At 55.7% G+C, this 18,563-nt stretch overlaps 2 protein-coding genes across 10 annotated transcripts in view; one reads left to right on the top strand and one right to left on the bottom strand.

The window, feature by feature from the left end:
* EVL (Enah/Vasp-like) overlaps nucleotides 1-18,563 on the top strand; it is a 112,706-nt gene that overhangs the window by 75,456 nt on the left and 18,687 nt on the right. For all 6 annotated transcript variants that reach the window (XM_036317222.1, XM_036317221.1, XM_036317220.1 and 3 more), the window contains exon 3: nucleotides 2,825-3,002. In XM_036317222.1, the coding sequence (XP_036173115.1) occupies nucleotides 2,825-3,002 (178 nt within the window). The remainder of the gene's footprint in view (nucleotides 1-2,824; nucleotides 3,003-18,563) is intronic.
* DEGS2 (delta 4-desaturase, sphingolipid 2) overlaps nucleotides 5,910-18,563 on the bottom strand; it is a 48,996-nt gene continuing 36,342 nt past the window's right edge. The window contains exons 3-5 of one of the 4 annotated variants that reach the window (XR_004968829.1): nucleotides 15,073-15,311; nucleotides 14,162-14,507; nucleotides 9,780-13,892 (exon numbers count right to left, since the gene is read on the bottom strand). Coding sequence is in view for 2 of the 4 variants with exons in the window: in XM_036317243.1 (XP_036173136.1) it covers nucleotides 5,932-6,355; nucleotides 15,073-15,311 (663 nt within the window). In the remaining 2 variants the exon portion in view is untranslated. Of the gene's footprint in view, nucleotides 6,356-9,779; nucleotides 13,893-14,161; nucleotides 14,643-15,072; nucleotides 15,312-18,563 lie in introns of those variants that run through there. The other 3 variants (XR_004968830.1, XM_036317243.1, XM_036317254.1) reach the window with 3 other exon arrangements.

Below are 18,563 nucleotides of genomic sequence, written 5' to 3'. Positions count from 1 at the left end.
GATAATTAGCTATTAGCATCTCATACTCAAATACCCAATTCCTTACGTAGGATTGTGAAGTTCTCATCAATTATTTGTTTGAATAGGCTCTCTGTTCTGTCCTTCTGGGGTACCCATTTTTCTAATGGAGTCAGATCATTCTTATAGAGTTCACTTTTTTAACTCTTGGTTTTCTCTCTTATTCCACCTGAATCATTTCCAGATTTCTGTGCTCATGAATTCTCTCTTCCATCTTGCCTGCTCTATTTCCAGTGCTCCCTAATGCAGTCTTCATCTCATTTATTGAGTTCTTCAGTTTCAGATTTCTGTTTGGGTGTGTTTTTTTGTATAGTTTCAATCTCTTTGGTAAAGTACTCCTTTCATTAATTTCATTCCTGAGTTCATTGAACTGCCTTTCTGAGTTTTCTTGTATCTCGTTGAGTTTCTTCATTACTGCGTCTTGAATTCTCTGTCATTTACATCTCAGTCTTCCATGACTTTGAGATTGGTTTCTGGAGACTTGTCATTTTCTGTACACTTGGGACAGACTCTTCTTGTTCAGATACCATTTGATCTTAATTCAGCAGATTGATAATTAGAGATCTTCCTTTTGTTTCCCAGTAGATGGTGCTGTAGAGCAAGTTTTGTTTTCTCTTACCAGCACTACTTGCACCTCCTGGGTTGCCACAGTGGGTGTTAGTGTTGTGGAAATTGACTCCTGGGTGACCGGAGTGGTGGGTGTCCCCACTGTGTCCAGGTTGCCTCAGTCTCAGGGCACCACCACTGTGGCAGGTATGGGGGAGCCAGATTCTGGAGCAGCAGCACTGACTCCTGTACTAGTGGCCTTGTAGCCCCAGGCACCACTGTGCTGTTAGAGGCATCTCCATAACCACTGCTGCTGCTACTGTGTTCCCCAGCCGTGGGGGGAGAAGAGGGAGAGGAAGCTGGCTCCATGGGCACCACCCTGCTTCTGCCCTGCTTACCTTCCTCTGGGCCATAGTGTGGGGGCCACCCCCTGACTCCTCCACTGCTACTGTGTTAGCTGGGGCCTTGGCAGCTGCTGAACTACACCTGCAGTCACTGTCCCTGCCCTTCCTTCTGTCACGCATCCCCTGCAGGTTCCAGTACGTCCGCCCTCAGCTGTACTGATACGTGGATCTCTCAGGCATGTTTTTGTGCTGAGCAGAGGAATCTTTGTTGGATTATAGATATCTGACATGGAAATTTAAGGGGAGATACAAAGGGTTCTTCTCACTCCGCCATGATGCTGATGTGAGAAGAGTTTTTGGGAAGCATAAATTGATAGAGCCTTCGGAAAAATAGTTAGACATACGGTATCAACTCAGTACACACCTGCATCCACTAAAAGACATGTCTGAAAATACTCATAGTTTTATTAATAACCAACAACTAGAAACTGCACAAATGTCTATGAACAGGACAATGGATTAGTTATTTATGGTATATCAAAGATGAAATATGCCCTGGCCGCTGTGCTCAGTGGTTAGAGCTCCTGAGCACCAAAGGGTCACATGTTTGATTCCCAGTCAGGAAATACATCCAGGTTGTGGATTCTACCACCATTGGTGTGTGTATGTGAGGCAACCTATTGATGTTGCTCTCCCACATCAATGTTTCTCTCTTTCTCTCTCTCTCTTTCTCTCTCTCTCTTCCTCTCTCTCTCTCTCTCTCTCCCCCTCTCCCTCTCTCTCCCTCTCTCTCCCCCCTCTCCTCCCACCCCTTCCTCTCTCTCTAGCATCAATGAAAAACATATCCTTGTGTGAGGATTTTTTTTAAAAAGATGAAATGTTACTAATTGATGTTTCTCTTCCTCTTTCTAAAAGATAAGGTGAAATATTATGTAGCAATAAAGAATTAAATACTTGTAAATGTAATAACATGGGTGAATCTCATAGACATTATGTTGAGTGAAAGAAACAAGAGTTTATACCATAAGAATCCACGTCTATATAGTTCAAGAACAGGTGAAAGTAACTCATGTTGATAATGGTCAGAAACTCGGTCACCTAAGCAGAGGGATGAGGGATGCAGAATAATGGCTCCAGGCCTCCCCAACCCTTCGTGAGCCCCTCAAGCTAAATAATTTTGTTACGTGTCTGAAGGAGAAAGGTTAGAGGTCAGGCGGGCCTGGTGTGGAATCCCCTGCCTGCCTGTAAGCTCCTGAATGTCTGGTTCTAGCTGCTCTTCTCTGTAGCTTTCCCTGGTGGGCCTGGCATTGAGCTGGCAGGCAGTTGATATTTCTTGATTAATAATAAAGATATTAATAATGCTCTACATTGGTTGGCACATTTTAACTTTCCAAGTGATCCTTTTAACTACAGTACCCATTTATTAATGCAGTCCAAGTACTAGACTTTATGCAGAGGGCCCTGGAAGGCCTAAGTAGGAATTTGAAAAGACTCTTGCCCTTCGGATCTCCGAGTCTATAAGTCTAAATAAGCTATGCTCACAATGGGACCTCTGCAGTAATCCATTAGGGCAGTACAGCCAGGATTATCATCCCCCTTTTATAACTGGAGAAACTGAGCCCAGAGAGGTGCAGTGACCACTTCGGGCGACACAGCTGGGAGGACCCAAGGAACCTGACTCCCAGCTCAGGGCTCTCCTCTGGCGGCTGTGACTGCACAGCATTACAGTTAACGGACGTGACCAGGGATCCTGTGGGAAAGCTGCCTGGGCATGCTTTCCCCTTCTTATGACCCCCCTCCAACCTTCCTGTCCTCTGGTAGCCCCTGGGGACACACTATCCTTGCCCCATAGCCGCTCCCTCCAGCTCACTTACCTTTTATTTATTTACATGTATTTGTCGCTCTTTTTCCTCCAGGTTGTGATCAATTATTCAATCGTGAAAGGGCTGAAGTACAATCAGGCGACACCAACCTTCCACCAGTGGCGAGACGCCCGCCAGGTCTATGGCTTGAACTTCGCCAGTAAGGAGGAGGCAACCACGTTCTCCAACGCCATGCTGTTCGCCCTCAACATCATGAATTCCCAGGAAGGAGGTAAGCGGCGCTCTGCCCAGCTGGGCTGCACTGAGTTTCTCTCCTGTTCCCCGAGGCACCCACAGCTCTGGCTCTCGGGCGCCCTCCTTCCCGCCTGTGCTGAGCTGACTTTACGTGGCTCACAGGAACTGCCTGACTGTAGACTTAAAGGGAGGTGAACGGTGTTGACATCTCTCACCGTTGGTGAGATACAGACCTGGGCCGATGTGTTCCTAGAGTATATGTCCAGGCCTGTCACGGTGGTCACCTGAGTCCAGGTTCCAGATCCAAACTCGGCAGAGGTGGGATGGAGCGAGCAGCCAGCTATTCTTTAATTCGGTTACTTATGCCTAACAAACTTTTACTAAACATTGACCAAGTGTAAGAACCTGGTAGGCAGAATACATAAGAAGCGAACAGATGAATCATAAGCTGCCAATTACACTGTCCTGGTGTGGGCACAAGAAGGGAAACAAGTAACTGCCCATCTGGATTGCCAGGGAGGCTTCGACAGGTGAAGGCTTTTGAAGGATGAGGAGGTCACAAGACAGAGGTGGGGGCGGGCCTGGGGCGGAGGGAGCAGTACACACAGGGCACCTGGGCATGAGAGCTCAGCGTGTGCTGGGAAGACCCTGCAGCATTCCCGAGGCCTGGGGTGCAGGTGGGGAAGGGGCTGGAAAGGAAACCAGAAGGTGGGGGGCTCACAGGGAAAAGCCCCACAACCTGGAAGACTTGGGTGCACTTGATACTTCTGCAGACAGTGGGTGGGAGGGGGTTGCTAGCAAAAGCTCCTAAGCAGGCAGTTAAAGCAATGAGCGAAAAATACATGCGGCTTGTATTGGAAATGTGCAGCGTTAGCTTAGAGTGAGGATGGAGGCTTCCCGGGTGTGGGTGACTCAGTGGCCACGGGCATGGTCCCGCACTTGGCTAGAGACCTTACGTTGCTGAAGCCTGGGACCCACGGCCGGGCATGAGCCCTGGTTCTGCTGAGGGGCCGGGACAATGACTTCGTTCTTCTGGGCTTCGCTTCCTCATCTGTAGAGTGGGGGTGCTACGGGTTATTTTTACGTTTCACTGACCAGAATGTAAAACGTTTAGCAGACTGCCTGACACGTATCGACCCCCGTGTTAGTACTGTGGGTATCACTTCTGTCACTGCCGTTGCTGCTGCCAGAATTGGAGTGGGAAGTGGGGAGTTGTGGTACTTAGAACGGCGAGCGAGCAGACATCTATTGTCCTGATACACTGCAGCTGTTCGACCCAGTTTAAGCCCTGGGGCAGTTTATTGTGTGGTTTTCGTTTTGTTTTGTTTTGTAAATAAAGGACATGTTTTGAGTATGCTTCCCATAAGTCGGACACAGAAGAGGTACTTACAGAGGCCTTTCCCGCCTTGAAGTGGCTCCAGTGTGTGGATTTTCTGCTGCGAACTTGGGGTGTGTGGTGGGACAGCTGCTCACCCATGGCGTGTGGAGGGATCAGAGCAGGGCCTGCGACATTGCAGGCACCAAAGGAACACATGCTCGTTAAACGCTGCCACCCGAGAGCCTTGGGCCTCGTGGTAAAGGGCTGAGTTTAAGGTTCTGATCCGAACTGCCTCACCCGCCCCGGGATGTGAGTTCAGCTCTTTTTTAACTGTACATCTGGACACCTTGAGGGTCAAAACACAAGAAAAAGGTTTCCATTGAGTCAGACAACTAATTCAAAGCAGCTGCTTACGTTAAATAAAAATCTAGTTACTTTATTAAGTTCACCCTAGATTAGAATCACAAGGAAATCAGTTAATCCACCTGTTATCGTTTTCACATAAGAAACCTGTGACCTCTTATGAGGAATAACTTGCTGGTGTCAGGCAGGAGCTCAGATTCAGAACCCAGACCTCCTCTGCTGGGGTGAAGGGGGGTCTTTGTTGCGGGGCGGGGGGTCACAGTGTGAGTGGTCTGGTCTCACACTTGCATCCTGAGTAGCGGGTGCCCGTCTGGGTCCATTGGCCGTGGCAGGTCTGCTTCTGCATGCGGTGAGCGGCAGTGGAGGGGGCCCCGCGCCCACTGAGAGCTATGCGGGTCCTTCACCTGAGGCACAGCCTGTGGACAGTGCTTGCACAGGTCTGAGATGGGCAGCTGAGGTTTCACACGTGGCGCCAGGAATCTTTAACAACAGCAGTTTTGCCGGCTTTTGAACTTCATCGTGCTTGCACTCCACGCAATTTCTTCCCCTCCACGCTGTGTCTCCGTGGTCGGTTCCTGTCTCTGCGGGATGGGACTCCCTGGTGAGGCTGTGCCACACTGATCCAGCCTTCCAGCTCTTGGCAGTTCAGCACAGGCAGTCTCTCCCCCACCAGCTGCCACGGAGGCCTGACTGCCAGCTCACTGGCCCTTCCCTCCCGGTGGCGGGCAGTGTGTCGTAGTGAAGAAAGCATTTGTTTGGGGGCAGCGGGAGCTTCTATTCAGCCTCTGCCCTGCCACCTGTGGCCAGGGATAATTAACCTACTTCCTCAGGGGTTGTGAAGATTAAACTTGCAATGTTTATAGAGCACTTGGCGTACAGTGCCTGGCATGAGGGGCTGGGATGAGGACACCATTCCTTCCCATCCACATCCAAAGAAGCAACATGGTGAGGCGGAAGCACACACCTCGGAGCCTGGGTGTCATGGTGCTGAGGACGCCTCCTGCCTCCCGTGTCCCCTCTGCCCTCTGTGCCTCCCTTCTGATACCAGAATGGGTTCCCCAAGGTGAAGGGCTCAGTCTCTCAGACTGCCCCGCCCCCACCCGCCTACTTCAGATGCCAGCAGGGACCCAGGCTGTCAGTCACCTGTGCTTCTGACCACCGTGCTGTAAATCGGAGGTTCCCACACACCGCTCCCCCCACCCCCCGCCCCCCCAGGAGGGTTCAGTTTATTTACTAATGCGTTTCACAGAGCTCAGGAAGACCTTTTACTCACTAGGTCACTGGTTTATTGTAAAGGCTGTAACGGGAACAGCCAGATGGGCGAGACGCGTGGGGCCAGGTGTGGGGGAGGGGCAAGAGCATCGTGCCTCTGGCTGCTCTGCTCCACTCCACACTCGGGGCACATTCTGCTCTCCCACTCACAAGCAGTGTGACTCTGAGAAGTCCCTTCCTGTGTAAAGCAGATAGGGTCGGGCACCGAGGGTTGGAGGATTACCTGACACAATACCTGTGTGGTCACCTCATCACTGTCGTGTCCAGTTGTTTCCTCCGGCTGCCCCACCCTGCCCGCGCTTTTTCCCAGATCCAGTCCTTTGTTCCCAGGTCCAGTAGTCGTCCGTGACACTTTCGTTATCCGAAAACTTCTCGCCTGGTTATAGACGGGCTCCATTGTCCAGGAGAGCAGGGCCAAGCTGATGGGATCCAGCCACCTGCTGGGAGAGAATTTCTAAGAAAATCTTCGTCCTCAAAGCCCCTGCTGGGGGAGTGGGGCGGGGAGAGATGATAGTTGAGGCCCAGGTGGGGCTGAGGAGTGGGGGCCAGGGAAGGAGCCTCAGGTGTCAGGAAACGAAGGCCCATTGAAGGGCAGTAAGTTGGGCAGAGCCAGGGCCTGCACCTCAGGTTTCTCCCTCCCACCCAGGAGGCTCAGGTTTGACACGACCACTCCTTCCTAAGAAAGAATTTTCCCTGGACCTGGGCTGCTGTGAGGCTGTAGGACAGTGGTTCTCAGCCTTGGCTGCACATTAGAAACACCTGGGAATCTTTTTAAAATCCTGATTTCTGGGCCTCATCCTCCGGAAATTCTGTTTCTTTGTTATGGGGTGGGGCCACAACATTAGGAACAAAGAAGCAGAATTTCCGGAGGATGGGGCCCAGAAATCAGGATTTTAAAAAGATTCCCAGGTGATTCTAATGTGCAGCCAAGGTTGAGAACCGCTGCTGTAGGAGGAGAGCTGAGGACAGAAAGCCAGAATTCAGGAGGCGTGAGTTCTCACTAATGAAACCCAGGCAGACCCTCCCCGTGGGTGGAGCCACCTGCCCTTGCAGCTAAGCTTCCACGAGTTCTCGCCTCAGGAGCCAGGATACCCTTCAGCTCACGCTCCCACGGCCTCCCCTGCCTTACTGTCAGCTCAGGACAGAGGGGGGCAACCCCAGACTAAAACAGGGTTTCTGTCTCAGCTCCCACTAAGATTACCCCAAGAAACTCTTCCCAGGTCAGAAGGTCCAACAACCCCTAATCATCACAGTCACAGATACTCACTCCCAGGAGGTGGCGGGAGTGACAAGGGGAGCTGGCCACGCTTCATGTTGTGACAGCCTGAGCGTATCAGGGAGAGGGGAGAGAACGCCCGAGAGCCCCCCACGGCATATAGTAGGCTGTCCGCTCAGACCACCGGGCCTGGGGGGACACGTCCAGTGGGCCCGTGGTACCCAGGGCTGAGGGGGAGGGGTGCTGGGGTATGTGTCCCAGCACCTGGACTTCTGAGGCAGGACTGGCCCCGAGACAGTAGCATGGAGTTCATTCATTCACAGGGTCGAAGTCGGGAGCCACCCGGCTGTTGTAGATAGGCTGTCTGACCTTGCGCAGGACTCTCTCCAAGCCTCAGTTTCCTGTCTGTAAAACGACGTGGTGATGTTTATCTCCAGTGAGGTCATGGTGTACGCAAAGTGCAGGTTGATGGCGGGAGCTCTGAAGACGGGCTGACCAGGGCGGCCTGGGCCTGGAAATTAGGAGTTCAGGCCTCTGGTGTGCAGGCTCAGGGCGCCATGTGGGTTTCCTGCAGAGGCCTGAGCTGGGCCCGCTGTTAAATATGGGAGCCTCTGGGTGCTAAGGCAGGTGTTGGGGGGCGGGCAGGACTGGAGCAGAAGCAGAACAGTCAACGGCACCTTCGTTTCCAGTTTGGGATTGAATGCAGTGAATTTCATTTGAGTGAGTTCTGAGGGTCCTCACCCTGACGCAGCTGGGGTAGTTCCGCTCTATTTTACCGATTGGGCTCTGGGCTCAGAGAAAAGAAAAAGGAGGAACACCTGGTAGCTTAGTGGACATGCACGTGGGTGGGTAAACACGCAGTGAAGCACTTGTTTTCATCAGCCTCGGGATTTACCAGCACAGCCGTCCCTTAGTTGGTTTGCTTGCGGTAACATCGCTGCTGTATTTCAAGAGGTGACTGTCCTGAGACCGGGTGGTAAGTGTCTCCCACCTTTCTGGGTCCCTGTACTAACCCCCGTCCAGGTCAGTGCGAGCGAGGGGAGGCCAGGCAGCCACTTCCGCACCCTGTTCCCCTCAGAGGGTCAGAGTCGGGCTGGATTCTGCTTCTCATAAACGTTTTATGAACTTTTTCTCCTAAAGATGAAGACAGCCTGGGCTGTCTTACTCCCCTCAGACACAGGAAGGAGGCCAGCGCGGGCGCCTGGAAGCCCGAGAAGCTGCCCCTCCCCGGCCTCCGCTCCTGACTGCCCTCTGCTGGCCGCTCCTGAGTGCCAGGAGGACTGGGGCTGGCACAGCCTCTGCTCAGATGCACCGTGGGTCAGGCAGGCCCTCGCTCCGCTCCTGGCCAGGTCTCACAGGGCACTTAGCAGGATGCCCCCTACCACTGTCCCTCTCACCTCCCCCCACACCTCCAGGCCCCACCCCTGCTCTCAGAACCTGCTCCTCCATGAAGCCTTTGCGTCACGTGACAGGACCTGCTGCCCACACCCCATGGGCTTCACCTGTGCTCCTTCATGACCGTTAGCACCACGTGGCGTGTCCTCTTCTTCCGGCATTGAACCCAGTCAGGTCTCGGGTCCTCGGAACCACGCTCTGTCGAGCCTGGGAGCTCTTGCCACATCCACAGGCAGCACGCCTCAGCCCCACGCTCACATGCCTCCCCACAAAGAACGCTGACTGGCAGCCTCTCTCCCCTCTTCAGTCTGTCCTCCTGCTGGCCCTTCCAGGGTGACCTCTCTAACGAACAAGGTCACTCCCTCCAGGCCCTCCGCAGCCGGGCTCTGCTCCCTGCAGTTCTCCGCCCCCCCCCCCCCCCAGTTTTGTGCTGAGCCACGCCCGACGGGGTCATGCTCCCCGCCCTGGGCACCCTGCCCACTGCTGCCCAGCTGCCCTCACTCTGCACACCGTGTCCCACTGGGTTGGACCCGTGGTTTGCTTCCTAGACTGTGAGCCCTCACGGGCAGGCGCCCTGAAGAAGGGCTGTCGCGTCCTAGGTGTGTGGTGAGTGGGGGGCTCGCCATTTGCTCCCGCGTCCGTTTTGTGTGTTCGCAAGCCTGGCGCTTCCTGCCATCACACCATCCGCTGAAGACCAAGGCGACATTCCTGAAGCAGCAGCACTCAAGCCTGAACCTGGGCGCAAGGTGAGGGGTGCTATCTGTGATTGAGGGACATGGCACATAGAATTGTCTCACACAGAAATCGCACCCGTCACCTTGGCCCAACTCGCACCACCCCTGACAACGGAGCGCGCCTGCCTAGCCAGCAGCAGCCCAGTGTCCGCGGACCTGCAGTTGCTGTGGCCCTGAGGTGTGCATCAGACATGAACTCAGACCTCAGTTCAAGTATAGCTTGTGTAGGGTGTGCCCTTGGACAAGTCACTTCTTCCAGAAACTCAATTTCTCCATCTGTGCAATGGGTTAGTCATACCTACCTCACAGGGTTGTTGTGAGGGTGGCAGGAGTTGATGCTTATGAAAGTTCTTTGTCAGCTGTAAATGACTGTAGCTACTTGAAGTTACTCTTTTCTTTTTTTTCTTTTCTTTTTAATATATTTTATTGATTTTTTACAGAGAGGAAGGGAGAGGAATAGAGAATTAGGAACATCAATCAGCTGCCTCCTGCACACTCCCTACTGGGGATGTGCCCGCAACCAAGGTACATGCCCTTGACCAGAATCGAACCTGGGACCCTTGAGTCCGCAGGCTGATGCTCTATCCACTGAGCTAAACCAGTTAGGGCTACTCTTTTCTTTAATATTTGAAAAGTTAACCATACCAGCTCCTGGGGTGATGCCGCAGCCTGTGCTTTGGGACGCGGGGTGAGGAAAGCAGGGCTTGGCCTGAGCCTGCAGGGTTGAGGGTAGGTGGGGAGGACCAGGTGGGCAGGGCTTGGCCTGAGCCTGCAGGGTTGAGGGTAGGTGGGGAGGACCAGGTGGGCAGGGTTTGGCCTGAGCCTGTGGGGTTGAGGGTAGGTGGGGAGGACCAGATGGTAAGGAGGATTCTGGTGGACCAGGCAGATCTCGGTGGTTTGGGGGTCCCAGAAGAGGTTCTGCCTGACCCTTGGGGTCTCCCTCTGCACATTGGTGGGACTTTGTATCCCTCCTGGGGACTCCTACCTTCTGAACACCCTGCTGCTGCCATTCTCTTCCTTTAAAGATGCTGGTGTGTGTGCGCTTCCCTCGCCCCTGGAGAAGTACCTCCTTCCACCAGCCCCGGAATTCTCTCCCTGGCACTAACAGAAGAAGTCTTTGGGCCGTTTAGTTTTCCATAGGTCAGCCTGGGCACCACGCCCAGTCAGGTGGTGAGATAGCAAATGGTTCCCACGAAATGCTGTCTCGCCAGGCCTGCCTAATGAGCCTTGGGTTGGGCACAGTGAGCAGCGATGGGCAACACCGGTGACTGACAAAATGACACAAACTCCGGGAGCAGATGACAGGGTGCCAGTCCCATGCTCCAGGCCATGACAGAGAGCAGCCATGGCACCTTGAGCAGGCCGTTTCACCACCCCGAGCCTTAGTTTCCTCAGCTTTACAATGACCTACTGGCCGCCTACAAAGCTGTGAGGCTGGGATGGTCAAGCAGATGGGGACATGGCTTCTAAGCCGTCAGCACCATAAGGAAGCAGGCTGCTGCTGGGGCACCCAGTCCCGAGACACTTTCCTAGGCTCTCACCCCCTGCATGGCGAGTCGTGATCGGTGTGGGACAAAGTGGTGACGCCCCCAGGGCTAACTCCCACCCTCCTTAAGAAAAGGAGCAGGTCCTGCCCTGGTGAGTATGGCTCAGGTGGTTGGAGCAGCATCCCATGCACTGAAAAGTTGCTGGTTCGATTCCCGGTCAGGTTACATCCCAGCAGCCTGCCTTTCTTCTGTCTGGTGTGTGTGTGGCCTAAAGTGACCCCCAGTCTCCTGAGCCCTGGAAAGTCTTGTGTTGTAAAAACTCATGCAGATTTTATTTCTACTTTATGAATATTTCCCTGTTTTGAACTATTGACCATTCAGTGTAGAAGGATGGTCAGCATCCTCCCTGTTTCTCCACATATTACCCCCAGAGCACACCAAGCTGTTGGGGTGCCCACCCCTGAGTTGGAAGGGCCATTCCAGTTCAGGAGTAGAGTCAGGGAGTGTACGGGCCTCTAGCAGAGCAGGTGTGGCCAGCATCATTAACAGCATGTTCTTGGAGATCTGTTCTGGAAATACCTTCCCTCCACTGGAGTGAAAATTGGGAATAAGTACTTGTTGAAGAAACAAATACATTTCATTAACAAACTCATAGGCTCATGGTATGAGAAAGGGCCCTGTGGTCATATCAGCCAAGACCCTCATCTTAGAGACGGAGAAACTGGCTCGGAACGTCGGACCCCGGCAGAATCGGGTTCAAACCCAGCCAGCCACCTGGTTTCAGTGGCACTTGTCCCTCCTGACCCCTTTTGCACACACTGATGTTGAAATGTCATTACTCCCCTCCTGGGCATCCAGCTCCGCCAGGGTAGGGAGGGCAGGAGAGTCTGTGACCCCATCCAGCACAGCTTCTCTGGTGGGGAGTGATGGAGAATTAACACAGGGATCTGCTGGGCCCCCGTCCCAGGTCTGGTTACAGCTTCACTTTCAGTGTATCCAGCGCCTTCCTCCTGACATGCCCCTGTGCTGCTCCTGGAGGCCAAGTGGCCCGTTGCTGGAAGGCGGGTCTCAAGTTGGATGTCTGACCACTGGGTACCGCCCTGAGGCCTCTCCTTTGGGAGTTTTCACAACAGAACCCGTGGTAGAGGTGGCTCCCCAGAGACAGGGTGCTATTGGGACCGCATGGGGTTGAGGCTGCAGGCCCTGGTCCGGTTCCGGCTGTCACTCACTAATTTTATGCAGGCAAGTTTTTCCTCTCTCTGGGCATCCATGGCCCAGTGGGGTAACGATAGCCACTCCTGGCCCCTTCGTGCGATGTGTTATGAGAACTTAATGGACAGCTTTTACTATGAAATGCTAACCACTCAGAACTACCAAGCAGGGAAAGAGACAGGGATTGTCGAGTTGCACTGTATCCACTCTAGGCTGATCAGCGTGCCATTGATCCACACACCAAGACAAGTGGTGCTTTGGTTAATTTTCAGACATGAAACAGAGTTAGGTTCAGTAACCTGCCCAAGGTCACAGAGTAACTGACAGAGCCAGGACTCCATTTAGCTCTAAGTGGCTTCAGTCCACGTGCTCAGAACAGTGCCTGGAGCCTGGTGAGCAGTCAGTAGGCGCTGGGCGCTGCTGCTGCCAGCATCTGATGCCTCCTCTCCGGCACAGCCCAGGGGGTGGAGGGGCGCGGATTAAGTCCCAGGGAGGGAAAGTGACTCTCTGCTCAGGGTGTAGAGCCCACTAGAATCAATATGCTAATTGTCTGGGGAAGGATTTGGATAGGCAGGGCCCGTGTGAACCCTGAGTTGGGAGAGGAGATGCCAGCCATCAGATGACCTTTCTAGGCAGGGAGTGGGGCTCCCCAAATTCCTTTAAAGTCCAGCTTTGTGCCTCGCAGACTCATTTGTGTTTTGCACAGTTGCATTTTAGTCCAGGGAGGTGAAGAGGGAGCAATCAGTATCCACGAGGGAAGACTGTAAGGGAGATGGTGCCTGGCCCCGGCAGGTCGCTAGTGGGGACACAGGGCTGAAGGAGGCAGCGGGGGCTGGGCCAGGCAAGTCAGAGTGTAGGAGGCCTCAGGTCCCCAAGCAGGATTTCCCAGGGGAGCCAGCGGGAGCCACTGGTTTCCTGGCTGGGGAACAGCATGGAGGAGCTAAGCTTTCTGTTTCACGTGAAAGCAGGGGCTCAAAGGTACGAGCCTGGGGCACAGAGACCAGGTGGGGGCTCCCCAGTAGGAGAGCATGCGTCTGGGATCTAGGCAGGGCAGAGAAGGTGACCTGAAAGACAGTCTGCGGGAGAAACAGCACTTTCTGCTGTCTCTGTCCCCTCTGGGGACAAGCAGAGGGCGGAGAGCAGGAGAAACCACAGGGGACCGGGAAACAGCCGTGGCTTTTGTGAGAAGGTGCTGACTTGGTGTCGGACAGGGAGACTTGGAGGTGATGCCGAGTTTGGGCATGACCCACAGACGTTCTCTGCGTACGTTGTGCCAGGCCCTGAGCTTCCCTCTCAAGGAGCTCATGGTTCAGGGGGGTGAACTGCAGCTCCATGTGGGCAGTGAGTGCAATCCTTAGGACAGAGCAGGGGGCTGGGAGAGGACCCGGGAGTGCTCCATGGGGACAGAAGCCCAGCCTGGACCCGAGTTACTCCTGTGGACCTGTGGGTTTGCCAGTTGGGGAGGTGCAGATGAGCTTCCTGGCAGGTTGAGGGATCCGTTTCCTGCGGGCCTTGGAGCTGGTCATGCTGGTAAAAAAAACAAACGGGGCTCTCGGGAGCAGCTTCGGATAGCAGTGGGTACGATGGTGAGGAAAGGTAGGCCAAGGAACAGCCCGCAGGGACGCCTGGATGGCCCGAGGTGGAAGGGGTAGCCCAGCTGAACAGCGCCCGGGGTTCTTCCTTTGGCCGGTCACCTGTTCCCTTTGGCTCCGGGCCCACCTGTCTCATCCCATCGCCCACAGGGGACCAGAGGAGAGCCGTGGCAGGAGGTTTCCTCTGGCAGACCCTCCCCCGGGCCCCCAGGGCTCCCTGGAATCGGGTAGACAGGAGGGTTCTGATAGGTTAGCTGGGAAGCCGCATTAAAGATTGAAGTGTGAAGCCCATCTGACGGGCGCCCGAGGATCGGTTTCCCACTGCAGGAGCCAGGCAGCTGAGGAAGGAGAGGTAAGTGGCCAGGATGCGAGGAGCGCGCCTCCCGGACTGCGCCCAGGGGCCTGCCCGTAATGGTCAGCAGGGAGTGGACCTTCCACTGCTTCTGCTTCTGCCACTGCGACTGCACCGTGCTTTGCAGAGTGAACTGTAGGTGACGGGCGCCTCCCTCCTTCCTGCTCCCCAAGGCCCCTCCTTCCGCCCCAGCTGTTGGGGGTTGGGGTGGGAGTGGGGGGAGGGTCATGCACTCTGGACCTCGGGGCCAAGTACCTGCCACTGACCCATAGAGGGCTTGGAAGCTGTTTACACGCAGGCTTTGCAGGACGGGCGGGCGGAAACAGCAGCGTGCAGACGGGGCCTCGGGACATGAGGACTCTTGTCCCGGCAGCACCGGTCACTTGAGGCGCAAGTGGCCTTGGGCGAGTCAGTCGCCCTGTCCGAGCCTCAGTTTCCCCATCTATAAATAGGTCTGATGGGCCCTGCCCTGGATAGTTGAGCAGATTAATCAAAAAAATGTTGCGCAGGAGCTTTGTCACACCGTCGAGGTGGCCGGTTTTTATTGCACTTCGTTCCGTTTGCAATTCTTTTAAAGGCTTGTTGTGTGTCCTGAACTGAGCTTATTGGGAAAGGGAGAAACAGTGTCACTAGGAAACTCACTGGCCTGACAGAGCCTGCGAGGGGCCACGCAGGCTGGTGGCCGTGTTCCAGCTGCTCCCCCAGCGTTCAGGATGTGTTCCTCCCTCAGGATCCTCTGTAGGAGGAGAGGTTCCGGGAGGGAGTGCTGCTCGCTGGCCCCGGGGTGGCACAGCGGTCTCCTGCCGCCCTTGTCCCAGGGAAAGGACTTTCCTCTAGCCACCAGATAGGCACTCCTGACTGTGGCCTTGGGCTTTAGTCCCTCTGGATTGAGTCTCTGCCTCTGCACATGCTGACCTCCCAGGCCCACAGGTCATGCAGCCATTGGTCACCCTGGGGTTGCACGGACACTGGTGGCCCAGGGGGCGGGGGGCAGATCTCCCGCGGGGTTGCAGTGGGTGATGCATCAAATGACTGCTGGTCTGAGCTAACCAGGCTGCTTGCTTCCCGCTTCAGCCCACTGGGAGCCTGCACTCAGTAACTCAGTAGTGAGGACCGGGCAGAGAGGGCACTAGAAACACCCCGGGGAACGTAAACAAGCTACGAACCTGGTGTTCAACAAGGGAGGCAGTCGGAGTGTGTCTGCTGCTAAGCTGGGGCAGGGGGGTGCTGCTGGGCACAGCATGCTGGAGTAGACACAGCCCTGGACTGGGTGACATTCGTCCTGGGCACTGGTCCTAGCTCTGCCACCAGTTCCTGTGTGGCCTTGGCAAGGTGACTCTGATTTGTGGGCCCAGATCACAGGCTCCATTCCCGCATGGTCACTTGCTTGCTTGGCAGCAGGAACCTGGAAACGAGAGGGGAAGACATGCTAGGGAATTGGCCTGGGAAGGCTGCCTCCCCCCATGTCAAAGTGTGGCTGTAAGTCAGTCCAAAATGGAGGGGCCTTCTTGATAAAGGAGAGGAGCCAGCCAGAGAGATGGCAGAGGGGGAGGGGAGCCACGGGGCTTGGGCCTCTGCCCAGCCCCGACCAGGTGGCTGTCGTGTGCTGGCCAGAAATCCCATCGAGCCTCACGGAGCAGGTGCTGGATCCTTTGTCTCGGGAGCTCCTGGGAGCTCAAGTTCCGTCCCTTCCGGAGGCCCAGGGGATGCCTTTCCTATGGAGGCTAACTCGAAACCTGGCCGTCCCTCTGTCCCAGAGGAGCGGGGGGGGGGGCGGTGTCCCCGAGCCTCATAAATGTTAATGGGTAGGCAGGACGATGGCCTTTCTCGGGAGGAGGTGTCAGCAGTGCCCCACTGCAGGCTGTGCCTTGCGCCCGCCCGTCTCACGGGGCTGGGGCCCCAAAGGGCTCTTCCCTCTGTGGGGACTCTGCCATGTGTCTTTAGTATAAGGTAGGGCATCCTTCATTTGCCTGATATGGAAATTGGAAAGAGGGAAGTGATCCCACAGTCCAGAGAGAGCCACTGTTACCATTCTGGTACATTTTCTTCCTTGTCCCTCACACTGCAGAGATTTGGAACCCCATGGCCTTGGCTCCACCCTTCTCATTTTATAGGAAACTGAGGCCCAGAGAGGAGCTCCCCATAATTACTTGTGGCAGAACTCTAGCAAAAACGGGGGTTTCTTGGCTCCAAGTTCCCTCTGCAGGGGTCTGTACAAACTGGAACAGTCCGGAAGAGGCCAGCCAGGAATGGGGAGAGACTGGGAACGGGAGTGAGGGGCAGCAGAGGTCTAGAGGGGCACAAGCACTGTTCTCACTGTCCAGCGGCCGCCAAGCCACCAACCCTGGAAAGACTGACCGTCTGTCCTGCAGGGACCGGTGGGGGCGGTGCTAGCGAGGTGGGTCTCAGCGCACTGGGAGAAAGCCACTGGCAGCTAGAACCGCCCTCCCCTCTGTGATCAAGTCCCATCACACCTTCAGCCCTCCGCACAGAGGCCAGACCAGGGCAGCCCGAGAGCCTGGGACAGGCACTTGTTTGCACACACCTCACCCAAGCGCTCCAGGGACGGAGCACCAGGGCAGGGACAGGCGGGAGGCAGCATCAGGCAGACCCACAGCCTCACTTCCAGAGGCCAGCAGGTGCTGAGAGGCTGTGGCTCCTGCCCGCCCCACCCCAGCCCTCCCCTCCCTCTCTCCCACGTGGTTCATGTGCTCAGCCCTTCCTGACCCTCTGAAGGACCCTTGCTCCTCCCCACCTCTCTGCCCACCCTTCCTTCCTCTGGAGGGATGTCCAGCATGTGCTTCAGTGTCCTGGGGTCACACGCGGCAGAGGAGGGCATTGGCTTCAGAGCCTCTGTTCTGGGGCTGGAGCTGGCTTCACTGGTGACTTATGTTACTTTCCAGCTTCTCGTGGAGAAAATGGAGATGAGTGTGAGGATTCCAGGAGGGCTCTCTGTAAACTGCCCAATAAACTTGAGTTCTCTTCCCTTTCCCTTCCCACTGTATGTATGTTCCAGGTGCCTCCACCAGTGGCCTGCAGTGTCTCACCTGCTCTCGAGGCTTATGGGGCGCAGTCCCAGCCCAATCAGTTTCCAGCGGTGAGAAGAGCTGTACAAATGTCACCTGCCCTCGTCTCCACAGTTGGCTGGAGATGCGCAGACCATTCGCCCAGGGCCCAGTCATTTATTTTCAACAAATATTTACTGAGCATTGACCAGAGGCCAAGAACTCTGTTGGGTGCTGGGAACCTGGAGAGCAGAGCAGTCCTATCCCTGGGGCGTAAAAGGCGGACTCTGTGGAGGTGAACAGGCTGTGTCCTGGGACGAGGGCCCAGCGCTGGCAGTCCCTGCACGGCGAGCGTGACCTGGGCCCGCCTGCCCCCTGCCTGCCCCAGCTCTGCAGCGTCTCCTGGAGCCCAGCCTCCTCTGCTCTCCCCGCCCCTCTCCGTTAGACACGGGCAGCTGTCCTGGGCACGATCATCCCTCTCGGTGGGACCCTGTGTCAGATCATGGCAGAGACAGGGATGGAAGCCTTTAGGGAGGCTGCCTGAGCTCATTACCACCTGCTCACCGGTGAGAAACTGAGGGCTACCTCCCCAGGCCTCAGGGCGGTCCAGGTGGGGACGCAGCGCTGACCAACACAGAGGTGACTTCAGACCTCCTGGCCCCACTGCCTCCTTCAGTCTGGCCCACGACAGTGCCTCTGGTCAGCCAGGCTGACTCGCCTGGGTCCCCATCTGTGGCTCATGGCTGGAGTCTGGCCCAGCGACCCCCTCCCCCAGTGTTTTTTTCTCTGCTGTGTCCCCCAACTTCAGTCAGCTCCCAGATTCAGCAAGCTCATGACACCAAGGCCAGCATCATGAGCCCCATGGCCCTGGGCCAGCCCCCTCACCTCTCAGAGCCACCACCACTCTGTGTCCCTCCGGGGCGGGGGGTCCAGCTGGGGAGCGGGCATTTGGTGGGCTTAGGGAAAGGCAGGTCTGTGCGGAAGCGGGCCCAGGAGAAGTGGCTGCAGGGTGGGCTGGAATCTTGTTCGCTGGAGCTCGGACTGAACCCCGTAAAGGTCAGGCTTGTGTTTCCAGAGTGTAGTCTGCACTGTCAGTGTGGAGAGCAGACAGGAGGAGGGAAGGTGGAAAAGGCTCCCGAGGTAGAGCGGCATCACAGGAGGCAGATGCTGAGGCAGCCGCACGGCGATGGATGCTGTTGGGCCTCAGGCACAGCAGCTGTGGGACGCGGTAACTGACGAGATGTGGGTGGAGGAGGAGCTGGGTCCCACCCGCTCCCTCACTGGATCTTGGAGGTGGGACGTGACTAGAGGTGACTCCGTGACACAGGAGCCTGTGGCCTCCTCCCTGGCTTCCGATGCTCCACCAGGAAATCATGCAGGTGACTCAACACTGGGACAGGGAAGTGGCCACCAGCCACCCAGTGCCCCACCCTGAGATTTTCTCACCGGGAAAGCACTTACAAAAGTCTGTACCAGCAATTTCCCAAGGGATCCCAGACAGTTCTGGGGGAGCAATCCTTCTCCCAGTCTCCCCACCCTGCCTCTGCCAGGGGGCAGCCAAGCCAGTGGGGGGAATCAGCCAGGAGACCGTCTGCTGCAGGTACCGTGGGCCACTGGGCCGACCCTTCCACAGGGAGGGACTGTACTAATGT

This window comes from Myotis myotis, unplaced genomic scaffold (assembly GCF_014108235.1).
Source record: "Myotis myotis isolate mMyoMyo1 unplaced genomic scaffold, mMyoMyo1.p scaffold_m19_p_1, whole genome shotgun sequence".
Lineage (NCBI taxonomy): Eukaryota > Metazoa > Chordata > Mammalia > Chiroptera > Vespertilionidae > Myotis > Myotis myotis.
Note: the sequence above shows the minus strand (reverse complement) of the source record. Positions and strands in the feature narration are given on the sequence as shown.